The 27,482-nt window shown below is 37.7% G+C and overlaps 1 protein-coding gene across 2 annotated transcripts in view; it reads right to left on the bottom strand.

The window, feature by feature from the left end:
* LOC117964123 (metabotropic glutamate receptor 7-like) overlaps positions 1–10,473 on the bottom strand; it is a 283,216-nt gene extending 272,743 nt beyond the window's left edge. For both annotated transcript variants that reach the window (XR_009308818.1, XM_034906630.2), the window contains exon 1: positions 8,914–10,473. Coding sequence is in view for 1 of the 2 variants with exons in the window: in XM_034906630.2 (XP_034762521.2) it covers positions 8,914–9,438 (525 nt within the window). In the remaining variant the exon portion in view is untranslated. The remainder of the gene's footprint in view (positions 1–8,913) is intronic.
* Positions 10,474–27,482: the final 17,009 nt, after the last annotated feature.

The following is a 27,482-nucleotide window of genomic DNA, read 5'->3' as shown; positions in this document are numbered from 1 at the left end:
AGTCCTTCTCAAAGGTAAAATATACTAGTGACTTTATTTAACAAACATTTTCATTGCAGTTGTTTACTATTTTACCATGTGGTGAAGTTGGTTATATTGAGTATAATAACAATAATTAATGTTAAACCAGGAACCTACTACATTACGCAAATCCTCTCTATACTAGTTGGGATCAACATCCCTTAAACTAACCTACTACTGTTGCTCCCAAAGTCCTGGCCTCCCAGCGACTCTGGGGTTGAAAATAAAAAAAAAATAATTCATTTTTTCACCAAACTTTTATAGCCACGGGAACGGATTCATCTTGCTGATGGTGGTAACTAACCTTTTAAATTGTACCTGCTTTGGACTCGCTTCTGAAAAAGCTGTTTTTGTTACCACTGAAGACTACGCAGGAGACATCTCGCTGCGGAAGGACAACGCAACAAGGACAACAAACAATTCTCTTGAATTCCTTGAATGAACTTTCTTTCTATCGTTGCAGATTGTTATTCTTTCTTCTTCACAAGAATACTTTATTTCTTCAGAAGAGGCTCTTGCATGTCCCTCCAAGTCATAGCGTAAGGTAACTATACAATGTGTTGAATTCAAGGTGGTCCCCCCAAGTCATAGCGTAAGGTAACTATACAATGTGTTGAATTCAAGGTGCATAAGCTACAATAAGAATATTGTTTAAATGCTTCTGATTGTATTTGAATGTCTAAGCATCTGTGATACTTGGTAGAGGTTCTACTATTTTGCTTGTATCTTAATTGGTAGTTTTTGTAACTTCTGAATAAATCATGTTTAATTTTCAAGCAGACTATTCTTTTTCTTTGACTGTTCAATGCATTATCATGCATTTTAGAGGAACCTAGGGCATAAAATAAATCATTCAATTGAGCCACATCTCATGTGTTCTAAGTAAAAAATATATGTTCACAATTACTTAATAACCTTTGATAACCCTTGAATAAGAGCAGCATATTTTTTTACTTTAAATGTGTGTATCTGTGGTGGACCAGTTAAGCCCTAGACATAAAACACAATGAATAAATATGCCTCACAGGAAGATTAAATAAAGTTTATTAAAATAAACTGTTTTCAAATGAAAATGAATTAATAAAAGCGATATTTAGATAATCCATGAGTTAAAGCAATGTAAGTAGGTCCTATGAAATAATATATAGTAAGAAAACTCCATTAAGACCCTTTTATATTTGGGATTCAGCAGACATTAGCAGTTTGACCCTTTCTGTAGGATGTAAAATCTGTGAATGTCTTTTCCTGAAAACAGCTGTAAGATACAGGACGGATTTTAAAATAGATCTGCAAGGATAATTGACATCTAGGATTCATGAAAACGAATGTTCTTTCCATGACCTAAATAGACAACCATATTAAGCAATGTAATATAACACTCACAATGCCTTGAGTGTTTATTTCTGGGGCTGATTTAGAAAACTATGGGAAGAAAAAGAAAACACAATGAAAAATATATTTAACCTTGATGAATAATAACAAAACTGCTGGTTCAGTTTCTGTCTTCAAAGTAAAAGGTTGCTATGTATTATCCCTGAAGGAGATGACATCTGGTGACACATGTCACACACTACATTTCTCCATGTATCTGGAAAACCCCTTGTCCAATTTTGAGGAAACTTGCTAACATTATTTATAAGTTATTTGGGAGTATCAGAGTGTGGGGATATATTTAAGTGTCCCTCTGTCTGTCCATCTATATGTCAGACTAACATTTTCCATGTATGTTTAGAACACAGTAACCCATGCTTATTGCAATTAGTGCTTCATCATGATACTAACACCTAAGTTTATGCATTGCCATTTCTAATTATTTACTCTTTTACTGGTCATATTGGTCATACTGATAGCTGTAATGTTTGTATACATGAACCTAGCTGCCTTTTCCCAGGTAATAAAAAGGCAATCGGTCCCTTAGTCTTATTTATAGCATTGTATTTTCAGTTATTAAGTTGCCAGTCTGCTTTTGGAAGGGGGTGTGTTTGAATCCCACTCCCTGTCTTGGCTTTAGATGGGGAGTCTGCTTAGCTTGTATCATTTATCACTGCAGTAAAACCCTTGATTTAGATTTTGAGATCTAATTAACAGGCATTCCCTAATCTTCCCGCAATGCATAAATTAACACCTATCCCTATGAGACAGAAATATTGGAACGTGTGAATATCTATAAATACCGCTGTTTTCATGTGACATAAAGGGTTCTATTTTGAAACAATTGCAAAGGCACAGCTGATCTGCTTGTTATCAGCTCGGTGAATGGAACAGACCCATGTTTGTTTTGAGCTAGCTTGGGTTCATCACTGAAACATCATGAACAAGCAACATGTTTAGTGTAGTTTAGAGTAGCCACTGGTAAAAAAAAAAATGCTGAATGCACTTAAGGTTATTGTCCTATGTTATGACTCATTTTATCGGACTTAAGGGCTCGTTTTCAAATCAGAGACTGGACTAGATCACTACTTTAATATTTATTTTTACATCCACCTACCCGCTGCTCTTATTGGTGCTTGTATTCCTGCAGTCTGTTTCATCAAGTTTTGATTGGTCGACAGATCTGTCCATAAGAAATATGTACACGAGTCACAGCCTGTAACCCTGCTTTGACTGTGTTTTTTCAGTTTCGAAGTATAGTATAGAGCTCTTTAGTTTCATTTAAAAAATGGCAAAAAAATAATAAAAGTTGGATAAGGAATAACGTTCTTTTCAGCCGGAACTGACTGATATGTATGCCTTTGTGGAGAAGTCAGGATTTCCACTTCGTCTCATACGCAGTGAATGACTGGCTTAAAAAAAAATTGAATTTACAACGACATCTCATGACAAAACATGCCGCATTTTCAGTGAAATACCCAGAAGGTGAGGCGCGGAAAAAGGCCTGCGAAGAACTGCAAAGAAAAAATGATTGCGGGGCAAAGTAAACTACTGGCATGGTCGAATGAAGGTGGACATTTTAATTCAGTAAGATTCGCAGGCTCTTTAGAGAATTCATAAAGGTAAGCCTTTCACTGATGGCTAATATGTGAAAAGCTGTGTGCTGATATAACCAAAGAGCTATTTGAAGAATTCCCCAACAAAGACAAAATCTTGCAGCAAATACGCCTTTATCTTTAATATGCCTTTATCTGCAAAAACAGTTTACTATCGAGCTGTGAAAATGGCAGATCAGGTTGACATGCAGCAAATAGAAAATATAAGGTCTGTAACATATTTTTCATTTGCTTTGGATGAGTCAACGGATATCTGTGATGTTGCACAGCTACGTATTCTCGGATGATATATATCTATATGGCAACTTAGTACGAGAAGAAATGCTTGCAATTCTGCCAATGAAAAATCAAACAAGAGGTGAAGATATAGTTCAAGCTGTGCTGGATTTTGTCAGCGAGAAGCAGATCCAGTTAGGGAAGCTTGTTTCAGTGTGTACTGACGATGCACCCAGCATGATGGGGAAACACAAGGGATGTGTTGCTCTTTTGTTCCAATTCCATCAATTCCAGATCTTGCTGGAAGAAGTGGATTGCGAGTGTCCAGAACTTTTGATGCACAACAATGTACGTTGGCTGTCCCGTGGCAAAGTTTTAACTAACTTTGCCATCTGCTTAAAAGAAGTAAAGTCATTCCTAGAAATGAAAGTGGTTACACATCCTGAACATCCAGACTGTGGCTGGCTTTTCAAGTTGTATTATCTTGTGGACATTACAGGTCATTTGAATCAACTCAGTGTTAAACTTCAAGGGCAAGAAAAACACTGTCCTGTGTCTACGCTGGTTTTTGCATTTGAATCCAAATTGAATCTGTTCATCAGAGATATCGAGACTAGCAGACTGACTCACCTTGAGATGTTACAAATGTTTCGAGATTCATGCATGGTACAGGATCCTAGCAACAATCTAGATCTAAAGCAGCTTGTAGCGTTTACATATGATCTGCTAATGTCATTCAAGTCTCGTTTTATGGACTTTCACAGACACAGCACTTTGTTCAAGTTTATGATTCATCCCCATGAAACCTGTGTGGAAGACTGGACTTGACGATGATTCCGGGCATCTCAATCGGAGATTAAAAGTTGGAAGTTGCCAACTTCAAGGAGTCAAACATTTGGGTTGAAAAGTTTCACACTCTAAATTCAAATCTGGAAAGCCTTGCTCGGCAACATGCAGAACTAGCAAAACCACATAAATGGACTGATTTGAAGAAATTGGAGTGCGAAGATAACCTCATTCTGCAAACTTGGAATGAACTTCTACTTGCGTACGGCACAATGCAGAATGTCAGTTTTGCCCTCAGCGAAGTTTGGCTCCACCTATATGTGCGTTCTCCCATGTGAATAACATCAAAAACAATTTGTGCTCAAGATTAACAGAAGAAAACCTGAATACTTGCATGAAGCTAAACTTGACCAGCTATGAACCGGACTTGAGCAAAACGATGCAGCAGCAGAAGTCACATTAAAAGACTGTACTGTAAATACAATAATCAATTTCAATTCTTTTTTTCACTTTAAAGTACATAAATGGTGTGTTTATGATTGGCTCTTTGAAGACCACGTGCTCTACATTTCCATTCAGTTTGGCTCTCTTGCACAAAAAGGTTGCCGACCCCTGCCCTAGAACTTGTTACAAAATGAACAGGTTTATTGATGATTTAATGAAGAGTCTCAGATCAAAAGTAATCTTTTCCTCTGGGATGTATTACAGTATTTTACCTACTAGTAGTCATTACCAATGTGCATCCATTCCTTTTAGTAACAGAAACATAGTCTTTATATCCCTACACGACTGTTTATGGCAGAATATGTTTAACTGCAATCTAAGTTACAAGATGATGGTGCTTGAGAAAATTGATAGTTTTCAGTTCTTTAAGCAAGTAAGTGTCATGCAGTTCCCAGCCTGGTCTTTCTGAGGGCACTCTCCAGTTAATGAAGAACTAAGCTGTTTACCTATCTGGTAAAGATCCTAAAGAAGGCACACATTTCTGTTTATAGCTGCTGGGTTTTGGAATAAATTTCCTTTTTCACTCTAAAACATTTTGCAACATTTTCTGTTAGCACTTGTACTTCAGCATGAGCCCAAATTGCCTTCATGGCTAAGGGTTTGCATATTTGACTTTGAATTTAAATTGTACAGTGTGTGTGTGTGTGTGTGTGTGTGTGTGTGTATATATGTATGTATGTGTATATATGTATATATATATATATATATATATATATATATATATATATATATATAAACAAAAGTATGAACAAACAGTGAAGTTCCAAAACTTATTTAATTTAAAATAATTGGGCCAACATTGATCAAATAAAACAATGGCACATGTCTCGGTGCCACATAGCTGGCTACAGCCTTATATAGGGCTGCTCCGATTAACAGACTAATCGGACCGATTCAACTAAAGAGTTGATTGCAGATTATTATTTTTGTACAGTTTAATCGTGGAGAATTTTATTTTTTATATTAAATAACATCAACCAATGAATAGAAGATCTGCATTTTCTCCATGGCAGTCCAATCATAAGTGAGCAGAGGCGGGACATTAGCAGTTGAAGGTCTTGAGTAGGTTTAACCAATGGGAGAGTCAAAGATCTGCCCCTTGTTATGCAGGTGTCCAATCATGAGTGAGCAGAGGCGGGACATAACCATTGAAGGTATTCTCCATTTTAGTTGAAGGTCTTGTGAGTTTAGCCAATGGGAAGTCAAAGATCTGCCCTGGTATATATATATATATATAATGAAAATTGCATTATTAAATTGGCATTGAAGCACACATTGCGTTGATTAAACTAATTAGTGTTAATTTAATAATGTATTCTGCTAGTTATGGCAAGTGTCAGTATTAACAATGACCAAGGAATGAAATATAGGGCCTACCGACTGCAGCATGATGATTAAGAAAATACGAAGACATTGGGGAACAGCGCAGTCCGTCTTCCCGTCCTTGATAAATGATAAATCAGAAAACATGTCGATATTATAAACTCCCTTTCAGACACTGTCTGACTGTGAGGACCCTCTGAATGTGCCTGTACTGGTTCCACATACTGAAATAAAATAACTGGATACTGAAACTTAAAAAAGACTGTATATCATGGCAAAAATACATTCTCATATCAGATATTTATCAGTTGATATGCTGGTATATTCCAGAGTATTTTTTTTATCTCTGAAATGACCTCTTAAAAACACTTCACCTATTCTGAGAAGTCTGTTAATCAACCAATAGTACAGTTCTCATGCCTATTATTGATTTTGGTTTAATTTATAATTCTTGTTTAAATACAAATCAAATGAAGCACCTACAACATTGTAAAGTGACAGTGCTATAGAGTTTAATATTATATTCCCCTGTTCTGATGCGCACACAGCCATGCCCACTGCATCTACCACTCCTCTTATTAAATTATAATACATGGATGAAGGCTATATTTGCTTCCTGAGCCATTAAAAAAAAGGCATAATACCACAGTAGTGATGTCAAAGTGATTATTCCTCTACAGGAAAATATACTTGAACTTTGACCCATTCGACTCCTCAAGATCATCACTTTCAATTCAAACACAAAATGTCTCGTTATCAATCACTCGACAACACCCACAGTACAGAAATGTTCATTAATGACCAACAAAATTAGATTATATTAAAAAAATTATTAATCTCAGAGAAACTGGAGAGGAACAGGAAATTAAAACAAGGTAAAGGCAATCATCCAAATAAAGCTGAAGCACTAACGGATAACGACATAGAACGTCTGTACAGCACTGAAACACTAAGTTTAAAATAAAAACAGCTGTACTGCTGAACCTCGTCTTCTTTCATATATTAGCATCACAAGTGTATCCATGTATTATAAAAAATAACAGATGGGTCTCTTCAGTGAGTTACAGGAAAACAATTCCATCTCGGGTTTCTGTGACAGTTTATAAATTATTCGGCCTTTGGTCTTGTAATTTATGACGTCACAGAAACCCTAGATGGAATTATTTTCCTGTAACTCACTGAAGCCCATCTATTATTCTATGTAATGAACTGCTCTTGAGGGTCTGTCTTGGTGTTTTTCACAACGCAACTCGCTCTAGCTTTTGGTGTGTTCTGGAGCTATCGTTCCACGGGGATTAAGCTGAAACGACCTAAATGAGTTTAAAGATACAGGCACGTTTTCGCACTCTTTAATTATATGCTAGTGGCTTGCTCTGAGATAAAAAAAAAAAAAAAAAAAGTTTGGTAGGTCATTACTTAATCGACTATTCACTCTAATATCTATCAATCAATCAAAACAGGTGAGTCAATGAGAACACATTCTCATTTACAATGAAGAGCTGGCAAGAGGCTCGCAACACCACAGCAAACAACATCAAACTCAATAAATAAGAAGTAAAAGAAAACACATAATCATAAAACACAGCAGCAACCTAGCACTTACAGTAATAAGGAATAATATATTATTATTATTATTATTATTATTATTATTATTATTATTATTATTATTATTATTATTAACTATAGCATTTTTGACAAGTTAGTAATAAAAATGCCAGCAGTGGAAATTCTAACACAGACTAAGTACGCATTTAAAACGTTTAAGGTCTGATAACAGATTTCAGCACCACCTTCAGTATCACAGCAGATCACATTTAAACTTGTATGATTATGAATGCTATAAAAAAAACTACAGCTTCTGCAGTCAATGCAGGTATTTCTGTTTCAGCCGAAATACAAAAGGTCAGTACTTCAGCGCATCAAAGTGAATTATTTTTCAGCAACATGACAAAATACCAGTACTAAGGGAGAAACAGTTGAATGCATTTAAAAGTTGTTTCCCTCTCTCAACGTTTATTAGAGAGATCAGCAGGCCGTTGCTGTACATGACCTGATACAGTACCCTTTGTAATTTATTCTCACCATACACGTTTCAAGCAGGTAGGCTACACCTTCAAGTACACGGGCTGGTATTTGTATTTGGGGTATGTGTTTATTTATGTATTATTTTGGTATGTATAAAGTAACAACAACAAAAAGCTATGATAAGCGATTTAGCTAAACCTTCCTTGCTGCACAGTACATAATAAGAAGCCTAAACTCAAAAGACACTGAACATGTTGAATGTATATCTTGGTAGACAAAAATGCGTTGCCAATTGTATGGTTCTACAGCAACCAAACTAAATTCGATACAATAGAAAAATACATTAGAAAAATGTATAAAACTAAAAACAGATGTAGACTACATTGTATACAATGCGATTTCTGCAAGACCATGTTACAGCATTCGGTCGCAGACAGTGCGGCCACTTAACGACTGCGTCACGTTTGTTAATAATGCAACTTCAACAGCAATGCCCAGCTATTGTTGGCTAATACATTAAAACGCCCTGTTCTGTGCGTTAACGTGCTTTGTGCAGCTGGAAGAATTATTTACTTGGTTTCCAGCTTATCGGCAATATTTCACTGTAATGAAGCCCATTTAAATCATTGCCTTATTTTTCTCAGACTGCTTCTTGTAAAAGGAGCGATAAATTCAGCACCTGTCAACCGGGGCTACTACGAGCAGAGGGAGGAAGCAACACCGACTGAAAAATGAACAAATCTTCGCACATATACACCAACTGGACAATAAGCCTGCCAAAGAAAATACGTTTTAAAATAAAACGCAAAATGCAATCTCCTATACATTTTTTAAAAGAGAAAACAGTTGGAGTTAACAGATATTCATTTTTTTGTATTCTAGTAGTATGTGCACGTATTGTAAACTACACTGTATTTTAAATATTGATTTTGCATTATAACCTTGTATTGCCTCTTAACACCTGTAAGTCGCCTTGGACAAAACAAAACAAACAAAAAATAACTAACAGTTAAAGTAACATTCCAAAGGCGTTGAATTAGTTGGCGCCTACCTGGAAGAGTCTCAGAATGTTGGCTACCATGATGGACACGGAACTGGCAGAAGCACCAATCACCCCAACTACTTTTTCTGGCTTCACAAACACTGGGGGTTCTCCATTGGTACACCTAACATCCGAAGTGTCCTTTTGTATCAGAGCCTGTACAAAGGTAAGCGATTGTTCCAGTGCGTAAGTGTCCCTGGAACACGTATCTAAGATCCGGGCACCTAAGGTGATGTTGGGCAAAAGGTCTGGGTCACTGTTAATTTGGTCTAAAGCGTACATCATAGCTTCCAGCCTGTGGATCCCATTTTCTTTTTTGATATCCCCACAAGGTTCTCCGGAGAGACCCCTGGCATGGACAGGGAAAAGGCCACCCAACGTTAAGTCTCCTTCAACCCGTACAGAGTGGGGCGCATAGACCTCCTGCGCCAGTCCGAACTCGAGGAATAAATGTGCCACCCAGATAGCTCTCCATAAGCTGAGGTAGTTCAATTCTGCAGGCGAGTTTGCCATTGTTATTATCCAACGTGTCATTGACAAGCTAAAAAAAATGCACCTGTTTAAAACACGTGAAGCTTTTAAACACGTGAAGTCATTAAAACCGAAGCCATGCTTTCATATCCAAATTGCAAAGAATCGTCACACAAATAGCTCTACAGAACTGCCTGCGACTAGCACCGCTTGTTGCTCTAGCCAAGACCTTCAATCCCCAAGATCAAAATGTAGATACATTTGCTGTTAAAATATCAAATAAAAATACCCAAATGGAAACTGTGAAATCAGTAATCAGTCCCACACACAAATACAACGCTTTACAGTGCTCAGTGCAGCATTGTTACCACTATACCACTAACAATATCAAAATAGTAGAATAAATATACCATCCTATGTAACAACTATATTGAAAAGTTAAGATTTGCAGACGGGCAATGCATCCCGTTTATTACTGGATAAAAAAAGAAGAAGAAAAAGAAAAATGTTAATATTAGTCCCTTCGCTGCTGCCTGAAAACGTCCCCGGCTTAGATGAACTTCATATCGGCTCAGTGCTTGATAAGGTGCCGGTTGTTTTACAAACGCTCCTTCTGCGTGAATCGCCTCGGATCTCTGGCCAAAAATGAAATGCTGAAGAGAAACGGAGAGGATGCAAGTGTCTTGAGCTCCAATGGGAAGCAGTGACGCTCCTTCTCACTCCACCCTGAATCAAATATGCATTTGTCAAATGAATGTCCCAACGTTGAGAGCTTGCAAGACCCGGTCACTTACCAATCTCCACCACAGCTCGGTGCTGGATTTTTTAAAGTGTCTTTTGTGTGTGAGATGCAGCCTCTCGTCAAACGAGATTGTTACAGAAGCGATCACTCTGGGAATGAATTAGATCCAACGCGTCATTAAGTTTGCTACAGTCCTGTGATTTTTTTTTCAATGGCATATCGAAGGTGCTGCTTCATTCAATTTGCCCGATTACAACACACTTGCAGTAGATTATCTCTTGTTATTTTGTTGCAGTTTTGTGGTTTGTAACATGCAGCAGAATTATGATTGCATGTTCTGATAGTCTTTCTGTTTAAACGCCGTTAAATAATAGACGAGCGTTTATGACAGTGCCATGGGAAAAAGCGTATGAATTTTTTATCTTACTGCCTGCGGTTTTGCTTCGGCTTGGCTCTGCTCTCTCTCGATCGCCCCCCTTCCCTTCCCCTCTAGAAGTCTGATTTCATGATTAGAAAGAGAATTTGCCCTAACTACAGTGCGTTTTCACACTGGTAAATACATCGGGTTGTAGAGTGGTATTGGTATTCACGTATTGCAAAGGATATATATATATATATATATATATATATATATATATATATATATATATATATATATATATATATATATATATATGATTGCAAATATATTTGTAAATATGAAATCGCAAATAGAGAAAATAGATATTCAGTCGTAACCTTGCAACCTTGTTTATGGTATATTTTGCCAAAAAAACAAATACAACATTGTATAAATCAACACAGAATTACATATCAAACATAAGAAATACAAAGTACATTAACTAATAGTTCACGGCTTTATAAAAAAAATGGACAGAACATGAATGACCTACAATTTGTAGTTTTAGAAGAAATACAATTTGATGTACAATATAGAAGAATAAAGGAAAATCAATATGATGATGGCCAAAGGGCTAAACAGAAAGGAATAGTAGATCGTTCTTTATTTTTTATTTGCTCAATAAAATATAACAATACAAAACAAGACGATATGAATCCAAGACCTCCAAATACAATTTCTAAATATTAACTCAAATATAAGCCAGTGCCATGGTGCTTTTACTTATTGGAAAAATAAATCAAATAAACTAAAGATATCACATGTTTTTGTTTTTAAGTAGCTTGGTGGTGTTGTTGTAATTCTCCACTTCTTTTTTTTTTAATAAATTAAGTTTGGTTTATATTTCAACCATTTCATTTTATGAATATAGTATTTCTCCAACTATGGAATAGTAGATCGTTACATCATTAACTATGTTGTAAATGACATCACAAACACATCAGTAGATTTAAATAGAAACGTCAGTGTCGTTGCCATGGCATCAAAAGCCTATTCTTGCCTCCACTGTTTGTTTTCAAACTCACTTTCCCTTGATAAAGGTATGTTAAACATACCGAAACGTTGAGTATGTAATGCGTTAGCTGAAAAAGGAACCATTACAGCTAAAATTACATGTAACGTTTTATATTCCAACGATGGTTGATGTTTCGTAGCCATTTCTCCTTCACCTCTTAGAATGTATCTAATCTGGATGTCTATATTTATACAAAGTTCTGTTCTTTCTGGGTTTTTCTACATTCTAGAGAACGTTACATTTTCTTAAATGGTCTATTCTTTATTGTTAACGTCAGTGTTAGTGAGCTGTTCTTCAGCCCGAGCTGCCTGTCATAGATATATGAACCGTAGGGTGGATCAGCCAAAGTGTGTTTCTGTTAGTAAACTCCAGTACCACCGAGAGCAACAGTGTGGGTTCAAACCCAAACTCCGTGTCTCTATGGCAGGCAACTAGAAGAGCAACTCCTGAACTAAGAAGGAGGGGACAGTAAAAAAAAAAACTGAAATATTAAAGCTAGCTCTGGGGGATGGAAACACAATGGACTCACTGCTGTCTTCCAGCTTACATAAGGCAAGAACAGAAGAATGAAGTAAACACCAATGAATTATGCAGTAGCAACAAATAATACAGTCAAAGTTTATTTCCTTAGGTTTTGCTTACTGTTCCCGTACCTTTTTATGATGTTTTCAATCATTCAGAGTATTCTTTTTGCCAGAAGTGTGTGTCAAGGTGCTTTCATCTGAGTTTGGGAGCTGCACTTCAGTTCCAATTGCCTGTTATAGATATATCTAACATGAGCTAAAGTGCCTCCATAGTCTAGTCTGGCAATTTGCCCCTTTGGCTCAAGTTTCCTTTTGTTTTGGTGGCAATAGACTGCTGTACACTAGAGGGCGCTGGTGCTTACTAATATAAGATACATTATCTAGACTACATATAAAAAGAGTACCACAGCCAACTTGCTAAGTCATTTTGCAGTTTTCCCTTGATTATACTATGCATTAACCTTAGTTTGCCATGCTGTTTCGTATGATTTTCTGTACCTCTCTGGGCTTTGCAACACTTTATCATGTTTTCACTTTGCATTACAGTCTGCCTGCTTTTTATTATTATTATTATTATTATTATTATTATTATTATTATTATTATTATTATTATTATTATTATTATTATTTATTTATTAGCAGACGCCCTTATCCAGGGCAACTTAAAATTGTTACAAGATATCACATTATTTTTACATACAATTACATTTTGTTTTTTCACTCAATGCAAACACCATAAAAAGGTAATGGACAGTAAAACAAAAAAAAAAAAGATGTAATTTGAAGCAGTAACAAATATCACACAGAACAAATTGTTGCGTCTTACATCCATTAGAGGCAGAGTGTTGCAGGGGGGACAGGATAATGGTTACACCTTGTGTACCAGACGTACATGGAGATGAGACACGATTCTGAAAGCCTTAGAGGACTGCGGTACTTTAAATTAGTTCAAACGTAACTGTATTGAATAAAAATATGGAGACATATTGTCACAATATGTTTTGTGCCACTGTATTTTAGTGTATTCCTATTATTTTACATGATTATGGGGAACTGCACCTTTAAATGTTTGAACTTTTTATCATGTCTAATATGTACTTTAATTTACATGTAAACTGTGACCCATAAGGGGTGCTGTTTTTCATCTATATGCAGTTGTGTGTAATTTTCATTTGCTTCAATTACAGCCTCCATTCTGATTTCACAAATCCAATGTAAAATAGTCCTGATCAGTTCCAATATATGAATTACTGTTTCTAAGACTGCTATGATATACCAACAAGAATGTTTTACGTAATGTCACAATGAGCTTGAATATTTCTTACACCTTGTGACGGGGTACTGTTTTGTTCACCCTTTTTATTTATTATTAAAAATAATAAAGCTTACCTGTCATTCACTTCCAGGTCTCACATGTGCACTTTTGAAAGAAGTGCCTGTTATATCAAACATGTATTTTAATTTTAAAATATGACAGAGTGTATTCAATTAATGTAAACAGTGTATTGCTTTAATATCACCACTGAAATAACTCAAATAGGACTCGTCAGTGACAACTAGCACCTCTCACAGTGCAGGCCAGTTTCTTTACTGCATTTCTATCAGTAACAGCATATACAGTAACACTTTACTATATTTCTAATTCATTTAAATGGCGGTGATATTAAGATTCTCCACTTTTAAGATCAAAACTGTATACCCCGATATTTGCAACCATACTTGGTTGAAGAAAGCTATTTCTGCCTGTTTTTTTAATGTAAATGTTGCAGGTACATGTCATACATGAATTAATGAAAGTGCACACATTAGGTAAAAAAAGAAAAAGTTAAATAGTCTGAGACTGTTTAGCACAGATAACAAAAACCACAGAAAAAGAGTGACGTTTTTTAGTAGAGGTGGGCAACGATATGAAAATTGTATATTGATACCGTGCACGTATTTCGATATCGATAATATCTAAGTCTTCCAAAACACAGAAATATAATAACACAATTGCAATATCAAACATATATAGAGGTTAACAGATATTTACATATGAAAAGCAATAGCTTACTTTAACTTAGTGGTGCTTTGCTTAACAATATCCATGGAGAAAAACAAGGTCTTGTTGTAATGTTTTACTATTCCATCATCAGCCACCTCTAAACCGAAATATTTCTAAATTTCACTACTCACAGATTTAAGGCAAACTGGAAGTAACTGAATCAGCAGCCGTTCTGTGTGTACATGCTGACTCACGACACCTAGTGGTTAACATGTAGAAAACAGAAAGTACTGATTAGAGGAGAAACCTCAAAATGGAGCGAGGTAACCAGTGGAGTACCACAGGGATCAGTACTAGGTCCTCTGCTATTCCTAATCTACATTAATGACTTAGATTCTGGTATTCTGGTATAGTAAACAAACTTGTTAAATTTGCAGACGACACAAAAATAGGAGGAGTGGCAAACACTGTTGCAGCAGCAAAGGTCATTCAAAATATAGTAGTATGTCTAGCAAATTGGAATAAAATAACACACTGACATTTAAAGATATAAATGTTTAAGACGTAGCACCAATGGCCTTGCTTATTTTGTATCTAATAACAATAAAACCATGATCAAAGGACATACATGTGTTACTTGACCTTGTCTAATCAGCCATTATTCCTGGAGATGCTGGACCAATAGCCTTGATGTTTCCACAATTTCTTGAGGAATACTATTTATTTAAAGAGCAAGTCGTTTCCAGTGTAAATGTAAATGCTTTTTATACTGTTAATGGTGTGCAATCATTCTGAGTGCTTCTGTTGTTCCAGTATAACGTTATTAGAATTGTTGTCTGAATCAGCCTTTACCTGGCTTTGAGCTTTGAGTGGGGAATTCTTACTGTTGGAGAAAGATACACTTTACGAGAAACTATAGTTTACAACATTAACTAGGTTTTAGATTGAGTTAGTATTTGGGTTTTAGAGTTAGACAATTTTTGGTTTAATATTGATTGCTGGAGCAGGAAAGACAGAAGGCAAAAGGAGAAGGCTTTGAAGTGCACCATATGGCAATTTAAAGGGGACCCTTTAGTGTGTAGGAAGTCTCATTTCAGGACACAAGCAAGCCCTGGCAAGCTGTGTTATGAGATCTAGGTAAATGTGTAAGGGTTCAATGTCTGACATGTTTATTTGTTAACTCTAGACCATGTAAAAAAATATGGCATCTGTACCGTATGAATTATAAATATTATCAAGTACAGCAAAACAATCACTTATTTTTAGAGGTAATTCATGGTAAGGTGGTTGCTGCAATTGAGGGCGATTTCCCCTGTGCTCAGAATATGAATACTGTCTCTTTAAGTGGCGCTCACATTGATAAAGGAGTTTCATTAGTTTCAGAGGGAGGGAGCTTGTGTAAAAGCTTCAGGTCAGTGTCAGCCTTGCTTTATTAGATTGACTGCGTTCTAGAAGGCTAATGCTTGGATTTGAAACAGAGGTCTATGGACTCGTATTAACTTTGAGAGATTTTTTAATGTGTTACACATCGGCATCCATTTATCAGCTTTATATAAAGATTCCATATTTACAATGGCAATGATATTTTCTAATTAATTAAAACCAAAGTTGCATCATGAATGAGGAAAATAAACTAGTGCTTTCCACTAGCAACTGCTAAAAATGGTAATGTTGAATTTGTAGCTTTTTTAAACTGTTCACTGAAATCCTTTTTTTAACATTTTCTGAATAGTATAATCAAAAAAATATATATATATTATATATATATTATTGTTAAACCATATTAGTTACTGTTAGTTAATATTACTTATATAATTACTTCTACCCTTCTACACTCTCCATCACAATCAGATAATCATTTCCTTAGAAAAACATTTGTGCCAATAACAGACAGATAACCTGTTTATACATCCATATTCTGCTGCCATAAAAAATCTGTGCTAAAGAATGTCCCTACCAAATTTCATCACAACTGAGTTAGCAAGTGCCAGGGATGTTAATACTACTAATAACAACAACAACAACAATAATAATAATACTAAATTGTATAATTATTGGTGTTTTTGCTGCTCAGTCATAGGTGTGCATTTGAATGTTTATGAAAAACAACTTCAGTTGGCACTATGGCAAACTAGATCCACCAATCTTCATGCCCATAAACAACAGACAGCATCTTTGGCAATGATTCAAAATGAAGATGAAGGGTCCTCCACTCCTTTTCGTGTGGGATGGGAAGAGCCAGATGTAATGCATCTTTAAATAATTTCAGCCCCTAACTTTATGCAGAGAAACGTCAGGAAGCTCGAATGTAGATATTCTGTTGTGCAAACATTCAATATTAGAGGTGTCCATGTTAACCTGCATATCTTCAGCCAGAATCAACTGTTTTATCCCCTAGCTGTAACCCATTCAATTGGTGTGCTAGTGAAGTCTTTCAAGTTATGTGTTTTGCACTGATAAGCTAAGCTGGTTGTATTTAACAAACCTCTTAATAGTAGGATTAAAGAAGAACACCTTCCAGGATTTTGAATTAATTGCTTTTTTGACCTTTATTTTAGCTGTCACCAGGTTAACAACAAGGGGATAAGAAATTAATCTCTATAAATGTTCTGCTTGTAGCATTGTCTGCATCAGATTGTCCTCAGTTATTAATGTGAAACATCTGACCTCTGGCATGTGAACTCTGTGTTCACCCAAGACTAATAAAATTGCATATTCTGAATCTAATCTGGTTCTTTGGAAATTGAACAGGGTTATCACTCAGTACGTTTACATGGCTTTATGTGATCAGATTTCTCTGTAACCAGATCCCAAGTAATCAGATCATGTAACACTAGACTATCACTGCAGACTTGCAGCATCACTCACCACAGACAGTCACTCACCACAGAGCCTCACATACTCCAAGTCTGTAGCGATACCCCTCACAGATAAATGGCAGCATTTACACTGAGAATGGGTTTCAGTGGCCTGTATTCATAAAACCTTAAGGACTGTTTTTTAAAGTTTATAAAATGGCATATTTTTATGCTTGATAACATTTCTAAAACCTTCAAAGTGTTCATTTGGCTGAAAAAAGATTCTAAACCACATAAATACACCAGAATAAGGCTTGTGGTCTGTTAGGAATGAAAATACATCTGATTGACAGCACATTCATATTGGTTATTACCGCAGTACCACTTGTTTTCCTTATTTTGCTATTTGTACGTTAATTTCCTGCATCCCTCTCCTTAATTGTAAGGGTGAAACCAAACAGATTCATCCCCATTTACCAGAACCAGCTTCAACCCTCTTCCATTTCTCCAGCACTTTATACACTGCTGTGAGAATCTCCTTGGATGGCTCAGATGAAAGCTGAGGAAAAAGACGTGCATATAGAAGAGGAGGCTTTGTTTCTTGCATCTATGCAGTGTGAGCTAGGTTGCTATCTCTCTCTCTCTATATATATATATATGGATGTCTGGCTGAGGTGGTGTACAATGACTAGCTTGAGGCAGAAGTAACGAAGCAAAGTGAGTTTTTATTTATAACAAAAATAAAACAGAAATACTTTTTAAAGAAAACAAAAGCCTAGCCCACTCACCAAGGCCCTAGCTACACTTCTTTCAATCTGTCAAATATTTGAGGCTGGCTATTCCAAGTTCAAATAAAAAAACAAAACAAATGTTCAAGAGGAACTCCTCTGTTAATCTACTGATCTTTCAGTTTTGAAGATGAGCTGCAATCCTTTAAATCACCGCTGGGATTGCACACAGGTTAGCCACAGTTCAAGTCTTTAAATTCCTTTATTTGCATTGTATTCCCAGGATTAACTTCTGTTTCCTTCCACAGGTTTCCCAGGTAAGTATTTAATACTGGCCACTGCAGGTGAGTGAAGAGTACTGCCAGTGATTTTTTGTTTCCAGCAAGAGTATCTAGCTGTAGAACAAAGGCTCCCACAGGGTAGCTCCCACAGGGTAGCTCACACAGCATAGCTCACACAGGGTAGCTCCCACAGCGTAGCTCACACAGGGGAGCTCACACAGGGTAGCTCACACAGGGTAGCTCACACAGTGTAGCTCCCACAGGGTAGCTCCCACAGGGAGCTCACACAGGGCAGCTCATACAGCATAGCTCACACAGGGTAGCTCCCACAACGTAGCTCACACAGGGGAGTTCACACAGGGTAGCTCACACAGCGTAGCTCCCACAGGGTAGCTCCCACAGGGAAGCTCACACAGCATAGCTCACACAGGGTAGCTCCCACAGCGTAACTCACACAGCGTAGCTCACACAGGGTAGCTCATACAGCATAGCTCACACAGGGAGCACACACAGCATAGCTCACACTGTGTAGCTCACACAGGGAGCTCATATAGGGTAGTGCTGCGTGAGCGACTATTAATTTACGTCATGCTTCATTCACCCTCAACACCCCTACCACGTGACCATAAACAGGGTGTGGGAGGGGGAGAACACTGCACATAGTGATTACCCTGTGCTAATTAATTAGTGATCCATGGCCAATACCCCACGAACCTTAGGTTTAGGGTTAGGTTATTGTTATGAAATAAACTTAGTTTTAGTACCTTTATCATGTGATCGGGCTGTAGCATATAATGATGATGTCCCACATTTACTTTCGGGGAGGGGAAGCGTCCCCATTTCTTACGATGCACAAAAATAAAGAAAATATTTAGAAACAATAGCTAGGTTACTGAAGAATATAACTAAGACAGCACATAGTCCTTGAAATGACTAGGCAAACAAACACTCCTGTCAGTTCTAATTCCAGGCAACTGTCCTCTGTCTGCTTCAGCACCCTGGGTTTGCATAGGAGGATGGTGGCATGGCACTGGAACTGGGAAAGATGAACCAGCCGAGGTGGAGTCTCCCTGAAGACAGTGTGGACCACGAACAGCTGTGGAAGGCTCTTGGTTACCCCGGCATCTGGAACCTGAAAAACAAATAAGGGGATGCGGGGTCAGGGGTGGTGTTGGTGGCCTTGGAACAGTCAGGACAGGAATTGGGTTGGGCCCTTGACATCCAGCTTGTTGCTGCTTGTGAAACAATGGACAACTTGCAATGGGGCCTTATTGTCATGACAATCTTGAATGTGGTAGAGTACACCAGGCTGGTTTCCATCTGGATTCAAGTGCTCACAAATAATGTATGATCCCTTTCAACACAGTACAAGTTTGTGTTTGGCATTCGCTGGATCATTTAACCAAACAAGATCGCCCTCATGGAATGGCAGAACCCTGATGTTACGATCGTACTGCTCCTTCTGTTTCTCTTGAGCTTGTGCAGTGTGTAGAGCAGATGACTGGTATGCCATTTGAAGTTTGTGGAGCAGGTCTGACACATATTGAGCCGACATTCCTGGAGAAGCTGTTGACTGATAAGCAAAACAAGAAAAAAGTAGATGAATTGGTAAGCGTGCTTCACGGCCATGCACCATAAAAAAGGTGTATAGCCAGTGCTTCAGTGTATGCTGGTATTGTAAGCCAATTGGATTTGGCCGAGTTGACTTTCCCATGAAACATGCTTCTCGAAGAGACATTTTGCTAGCTGGTCCTTGAGGGTACGATTAAATCTCTCTACCAGTACATCTCCTTGGGGATGATATGGTGAAGTTCTTGTTTTTGTAATACCCAGGAGCACAACTCTTTAATCATATCAGCTTCAAATTGGCTTCCTTGGTCCGTGTGAATTAATTCTGGAACACCATGATCCCGAACAAAATACATTTTGCAACCGCTATAGCCCTTTAGTCTTTGAGCGGATACAGGTTTACATATTTTGTGAAATAGTCCTGAATGACTAATATATAACGGTTACCTGAAGGAGTGGTGGGAAGTTCTGTAATACCTGCTGCTACCTTCTGGAATGGTCTGGAAGCTTGTATACTTTGAAGAGGAGCACGGTTTCTCGGCACAGGCATTACTCTAGATTGACAGGAAAGGCATTGCTGGCAACATTTTTCAATATCTCTGGACATTGCAGGCCAATAGCAAAGATCGCATGCACAAGCAAGGTTCTTTTAGTGCCTAGGTGTCCTACAGTTTCATGGCCATGCAATTAATGAAATATATTGGGTATGAGCTTCGGCATACTTTTGAAGTGGTATAGACCATCAGCAGTTGTGAAAGCGGTCTTCTCTCTGTCCTCCTTTTCCATTTGGATCTGCCAGTAACAACTTGACATATCTAGTGTACTGAAGGGTTGACCCAGCAAGAGCGTCAAGGCTGTCGACTACTCTAGGTAGTGGATGAGCATCTCTGACTGTAAAATAATTTAACTTTCTGTAATCGATACAAAAACAATGAGATCCTTTTTCTTAACCTGTCAAAACCCCAGCCCCTCACAGACAATTTCCGCCTGGGGGGCTGTGCCCTTAAATAAATCACAATATCTTCCAAAGTATAGACAGCACAGGCATGGTTCAGGGCTTGAATTCAAGGTAACCCCTTGGGCATCAAGACTAAAACCTCAGGTGTGATAAAAGTCAGTACCACACTGGAAGGAGATATCCAGAAAAAATACATAAAAAAACAACAAACGCTTTTCATTTTTTTATGTTCTATAGTCATTTTTATAAGTTCTAAAAGGGATGTTATCTTCTGGCACCTCACATGCTATCCATTGCCACATGCATTTGCCTTTGAAAGGCTTTTTTTCCCCTTATCTCATTCAAGAGGTGGGCGTGTTTGTTTGCACATCGATTACTCTGTGATGGATTGGGCTACAAACAAAGTAAAGGTATGAATGGAAAGCTTGTGACCTCCCCTACAACGTGATCAGGGAGACTTCACCGTCATCAAGGTTGTAAGACCAGAGCAGCAAAACGCAAGCTAGTCGATTGCTTTTGTTTTGAATGCATGGGGGTACTAGACACATTGCGAATGGGATATCTCAGCGGTGAAATGATGGATTTGAAAAATTCCTTCGCTGTTTGATGGTAGGAAAACAACGATTTTGATATCGAGTCAGCTTTTTTCTCTTTTGCTTTTGTAATAATATTAAAAATGAGTTATGAAATATAATATTTACGTGCAATTCCGTGTTCCGCCCGCGGGACTAGAGGGCGTAAGAGGTTTTAACTAGTAGAACTGGTGCTGCCCACAGACTTTGAGTGGGTTCAGTTAGGTCATCCTCCATAACCTGTTGCACCTACCGGTTAATTTCGCTGCACATGGGTGGTTAAGTGCGATATGTGCGCTGCTGTATAGGTGGAACATCATACGTATGTATTTGGTACTTAACAAATCAGTCTGCCCTACATCTCTTGGTCCGGAGCTTAAAACATCTTTGTGTTCTCTTAGCAGTTGCTGTACTTGAGACATCTGAGCAGGGCTAAGCAGTTCATCAGGGAGGGTGACAGCAGGTAAGTTATCACTCGAGATCTTAGTGACAAGAGGCACATTAACAGCTGATGAATCTACAAGTCTGTAGGTGTCGGAAGGCACATTGCGAATGGCATAAAACTGTCCCACTTTGATGTGGTGTGGAATGTCCACATCTTGGTTAGTAGGGTTCAGCAAGTGAACCACAGCGAGTCTGTTTTCTACAGATGAGATACTACGGGCAACAGCAAGTCCACAATCTAACATGAGGTGTGGTTCTAACACACTCACAGTATGCATTTGGTTATTACATCTCAATGGTGGATCAATGCGTGCAGTGACAATGGCCTCTATCAATAATAATAATAATAATAATAATAATAATAATAATAATAATAATAATAATAATATATTTATTTATTTTTATATAACGCCTTTCATAGTGGACCACCATCACAAAGTGCTTTACAGAGGTAGGCTGTGAACTGTGCATTATATACAGAATCACTTACAATAGGACATTGATGGCACTGTAGCTTGTGAAAGTATCACCACATTACAACACAAGGGCACAGACTGCTGGAGCAAAGGCAGTGTTTGATTCCAAATTTTGAAGTGTTTATTATGTGGATCAATAAAAACTCCATGTGTTTTTAAAAAAAAATCCCATCCAAGTAATGCACACTAATTGGAGTTTCAAATCACATACACATCTGTGGTGCAGGTTTCCTGTCCAAGCCGCAAGGTGATGGTTATTGATCCTAGAACATTTAAAGTGTCTCCTGTAAGTGCTTGCGATAGTAAATAACTCTTCTTCAAGGGACGGTTTTTAAGTGCAGGAATGGACAGTCGCAGTGTGATTAATCAGACATTCCAGGTCCAGTGTCTAGAAAAATGTGCACTTCCTGATCTTCAATAATTCTTATCACATAAAGCAAATTAATGTTGTCATCATGGTCTTGTCCCACTGGTGGTTCCCGGTTTTGGGCCTCAGAAGCTGAAGAAGCTGATAACACATAACCAGATAATACCAGTTTCCCTGATTGTGGGGTTCTGAAAACTGCACATGACACTGGTGGTGTCTCGGAAGTCTAGGGGAGCATTGATGGGGTGGAGTGTGGTACTCTTGAAAGTAACTTTCACTTCTCCTCTGATCGCATGTATATGGGGTGGGGCTGCGCTGAGGTTATGGCTCAGAATCAGAATATCTGTGTTGGGGGCTCTTGCCCCTCTTATAAGATGGAGATCTGTGTGCATTAGGTGTTTAGTTTCATAATTTGAAGCAAGAAACCTTCAAAGAGGGAGGAAGCTTGTGTGCCTGCAGCTGAAAGGGAATATGTCAGGGTCAGATATGTGATAAAGTGGACAGTACAGAAGAGTATGGAATAGCTAGTAATCAGCCAGCAAGCAATTATATTAAAAATAATTCAAGCCACTGTAGCTTTAACAATGCTAAATGTAGCCCACCATTGGTGTAAGTTAGGAAAAACCACTGCTAAATGAATGTCTCTTTACTGCCTTTCTAACTGGAAGCATATACATAATTGCATGGAGGACTGTATTTAAAGATATAAATGGCTTCCATTTCTTAACACTATGTAAAACAATTTTTGTTCCTGGGTAGTAAGTGTTATTTCCTAATTGCTTATGCCTCAAAAGTATAGAAAATGGCTATTATTCCCCACAAACTTTGCTTTTGTGACCAGGACAGTGATATTTTGAAATTTACCTATTTCCAATGAGAAAACGGGAGAATTTGTGTCTTTTCGTTCACATAAGGTCAGAAAAAAACAACATATGAATCCAAATTAACATGTATTTATACTAAAGTAATACAAAAATGACTACAAAAGATTTAGAAGTGAGTAGTTTTTTGAGATTTACGATTATACTGTAAATCACTTTCACGAATCAGCCCCCAAATGTAATCTCCCATTATGTTCTCGTTATACTGTCCTTGGTAGCCTGTGTTGGGCTACCAAGGAAAGGGAATATGTCAGGGTCAGATATGTGATAAAGTGGACAGTACAGAAGAGTATGGAATAGCTAGTAATCAGCCAGCAAGCAATTATATTAAAAATAATTCAAGCCACTGTAGCTTTAACAATGCTAAATGTAGCCCACCTAACAAAGGCTATGGCTGCTGACCAAGGACAAGCTTAATTTAATGTAATGGAGGCAACCTCTTCCCTCCAAGCTTTAAAACACAACTGAGCAATTTGAAGATCCTTCAGTGCATTGGGGAGGCCACTGGAAAAAAACAACAAGGTTATAATTTAGATATTGCTGGAACATCTTTCAGATCCACTGGGACCAGGTTAAAAGGGAAATAAATGAATGATGCACAAGTGACAGCCCTAATAGCATCCTTACAGATCCTAAAGACAGATTCGGGTCAGGTATGTTGTTTTAGCTTTTATAATGGGATTAATAGATTTCAATAGCCTGCTCACAGATACCTATATGTGAGATTGGAAAAGATGATCCCAACCCAGTTGTATCAGCTTTCTTGTTTAATGAAATTCCAAACGCTTGAGGTTCATGTCTGAAATCCACTTCAATAAATGACAGCACTTCTATTTTTTTCTGATAAACTGAAGCAATGCACTGGTGCACAGAAGTTTCACTCAATCATACAGATGTCTGAATGTATTGCCACTTGATAAAGCTTTCAGTGAAAATACATATTTGTGTACAATTGGTCCATAATTTTAGTAAAGAAAGTGTCAAGAAAACTTATCACAGCATGTACATGCTTTTTGCACCAGTCTGGGGGAAATATTTAGCAACTCTTCTCAATAGATGATCTGCTCAGTTACCCAGTACCCAGTTTTAATACATTGAATCAAAACCAATCTTGCTATTCAGGGGAATAACATTGATAGATATATTAAATATCTAAACAGAGGGTGTCAATATTTAATTTAAGTAAGAACCAGTGTTGTAAATGCGTGGTTTAACCACGAATGCTCTATAACAGACCTATAACCATGAATGCAGATGAGCTGACTCTTTTCCACAGCAGTTAATATGCTCTCTTGCACTGGGCCAGGCAGTTCGTGCCCAGCCCAGTTACATTTGAATAATATTTAATTTAGTATCTGTTTAGTATCCCATGATATGTGTTCATTATTGTTATTTGTTACAGCTTCTGCACTCATGGGTATTTAAAGTCACAACAGCATATTTATTTTTTTGTACTGTTTCTGAGTAAGCCTGGAACAGCAAGTTTGTGAATTTTTTCTGATTGCAAATGCAAACCACAGAATTCCCCTCCAACAGGAGGACTAATGGTCAGTGGGCGTCCTACGATCCCAAGACCAAACTACCAGCCTCTAGAGGACATCGTGTGATAAGAAAAACAGTCCCTGACAGTTTTGTCTCCCTAACCAACAGGAGTGCTAGAGCGAATTCGACACATCTTTTGTAATTTCACATAGCCAGGACACGAACCCACCCTGCACACCACGCAGCCGTGCTTTTACCAGGTGAGACCCTCTGGGTACCCTGCAAATCTTTAGCAAACTGTTTCAGGGGGGAGAAATGACTGGTCTACACCCCTAGTGGTCATTTTTATGCTGGCCTCTTAACAGAACTTCCACCTTGTTCAGGTTTGCTCAGAGATTATGCCCTAAAAGGTACAATTATACTGGTGATGTAAACATTCCAAATACCCACAAGTACAGAAACAGTAATAAGATTAAAGGGCTGTTAAGAACACATAATGGGATTATTAACAGATACATAAAACATAGTGTATGAAATATTCCTGTAAGGGTTTGGAAAGGTGATTACACCGTGTAACACATTTTTTTTTTTTTGTTCCTGGGTAGTAAGTGTTATTTCCTAATTGCTTATGCCTCAAAAGTATAGAAAATGGCTATTATTCCCCACAAACTTTGCTTTTGTGACCAGGACAGTGATATTTTGAAATTTACCTATTTTCCAGAACATTCCAGATAGATTCAGTGCTGAGTAAAGTTGGAGTAACTTCTAGAACTTTCTAGAACTTTCCAGTAATATAAATAGTAGTATAAATACAGGGGCCTTAAGCCCACCAGTTCAGTTTAGTTCCAGCTGCCTAAGTGGATACATATCTGCATTTTTCTGAGATGGCATCAAGAGGCTGCAAGCATCCGGCAGACACATTTTGCTATGTCTGCGGCCAATTTATCAAGACAAGAGCGAAAAAGTACTCCGTGGAAGCATCTGCTAAGATGTGTGAGGCCTACAAGGCATATTTCGGCATGCCTGTCGGGGATCAAGACAAACCCTGGGCACCTCATTTCACCTGCGAGCACTGCAAAAAAACTCTGGAAGGTAAGATGGACAATTGTTGCTCGGAATTTTATGTTATAAAATTTGTTAATTTTTAAAATTGTAAAAGTTTTTAATTTTAAAATGTTTTACAATTTTCAATGTTATTGAAAAAATATATCATATATGAAAAATGTTGCGAGAATCTCTTACACATTAGTCATGGGTGAAATAAATGTATTTTTGTAGGATGGTACAGAGGGGAAAAGAGAGCCATGAAGTTCGCTATCCCAAGAATTTGGCGGGAACCCACTGACCACTCAAGCAACTGCTACTTCTGCATGGTGGACCCTTCCAAGCGGACTGAGTTCTCTGTGGGGAGGAACAACGTCAAGTGGGAGCCACTGGTGGACCCCCGGAAGGTGCTGATGCCACCACTGCACATCAAATTGGGCCTTATGAAACAATTTGTCAGAGCTCTAGATAAGGAGTCGGCAGCCTTCAAGTACCTTCGAGACTTCTTCCCTAAGCTGTCTGAGGCAAAGGTCAAAGCCGGTGTCTTCGTCGGACCACAGATAAAGAAGATCCTGGAGTGCAATGAATTCCCCAAGAAGCTCACTAGTAAGGAGAAAGCGGCTTGGAACAGCTTTGTCGCAGTGGTTCGGGGCTTCCTGGGCAATCACAAGGCCGAAAACTATGTGGAGCTGGTTGAGACTCTGGTGAAGAACTACGGCACAATGGGCTGTAGGATGTCCCTCAAAGTCCATATCCTTGATGCTCATCTTGATAAATTCAAGGAGAACATGAGAGCGTACTCGGAGGAGCAAGGCGAGCGCTTCCACCAGGATATACTGGACTTTGAACGCCGCTACCAAGGACAGTATAACGAGAACATAATGGGAGACTACATTTGGGGGCTGATTCGTGAAAGTGATTTACAGTATAATCGTAAATCTAAAAAAACTACTCACTTCTAAATCTTTTGTAGTCATTTTTGTATTACTTTAGTATAAATACATGTTAATTTGGATTCATATGTTGTTTTTTTCTGACCTTATGTGAACGAAAAGACACAAATTCTCCCGTTTTCTCATTGGAAATAGGTAAATTTCAAAATATCACTGTCCTGGTCACAAAAGCAAAGTTTGTGGGGAATAATAGCCATTTTCTATACTTTTGAGGCATAAGCAATTAGGAAATAACACTTACTACCCAGGAACAAAAATTGTGTTACATAGTGTTAAGAAATGGAAGCCATTTATATCTTTAAATACAGTCCTCCATGCAATTATGTATATGCTTCCAGTTAGAAAGGCAGTAAAGAGACATTCATTTAGCAGTGGTTTTTCCTAACTTACACCAATGGCCCAATTAAAGGATTAAAAGTGAGACCTCTTGAAAACATGTTTAAAATATTTGATAGTTTATGTAATTCTACTGCCTGTATTATTTTCATCTAGAGAAACTGCAGTCCAATTTATATTTTAGTTATATCACCATTATGGGATAGTGTAGGAACATCATATTAATTATTTAAAGCCTTATACTTGACACACTAATGGTTCAGTTGCTAAGCAGCTCTAATAGACGCTAACAGCAGTCCATAACATAATTAAAATTGTGAGATTTAACCAATTAAAAATGTACCTTGATGTACCCTGACCAATATCAATACATGTTAATTAATAATATATGTAATTAGAGTTACTGTGATAAAGAAAAAGGGTACTACTACCACCAGGTAATTTCACTTAGCATTATTAAATGCCCAGGGGAGCTCTGCAACTAATTACAAAGAGAACAGAATTAGAAAATGTTATTTAAATAATGAAAAGAATGACATTCATTTCTAGTCTT

The sequence above is a fragment of the Acipenser ruthenus genome, chromosome 25 (assembly GCF_902713425.1).
Source record: "Acipenser ruthenus chromosome 25, fAciRut3.2 maternal haplotype, whole genome shotgun sequence".
Classification (NCBI taxonomy): Eukaryota; Metazoa; Chordata; class Actinopteri; order Acipenseriformes; family Acipenseridae; genus Acipenser; species Acipenser ruthenus.
The sequence above is the reverse complement of the archived record's forward strand: the minus strand, read 5'-3'. Positions and strand labels throughout refer to the sequence as shown.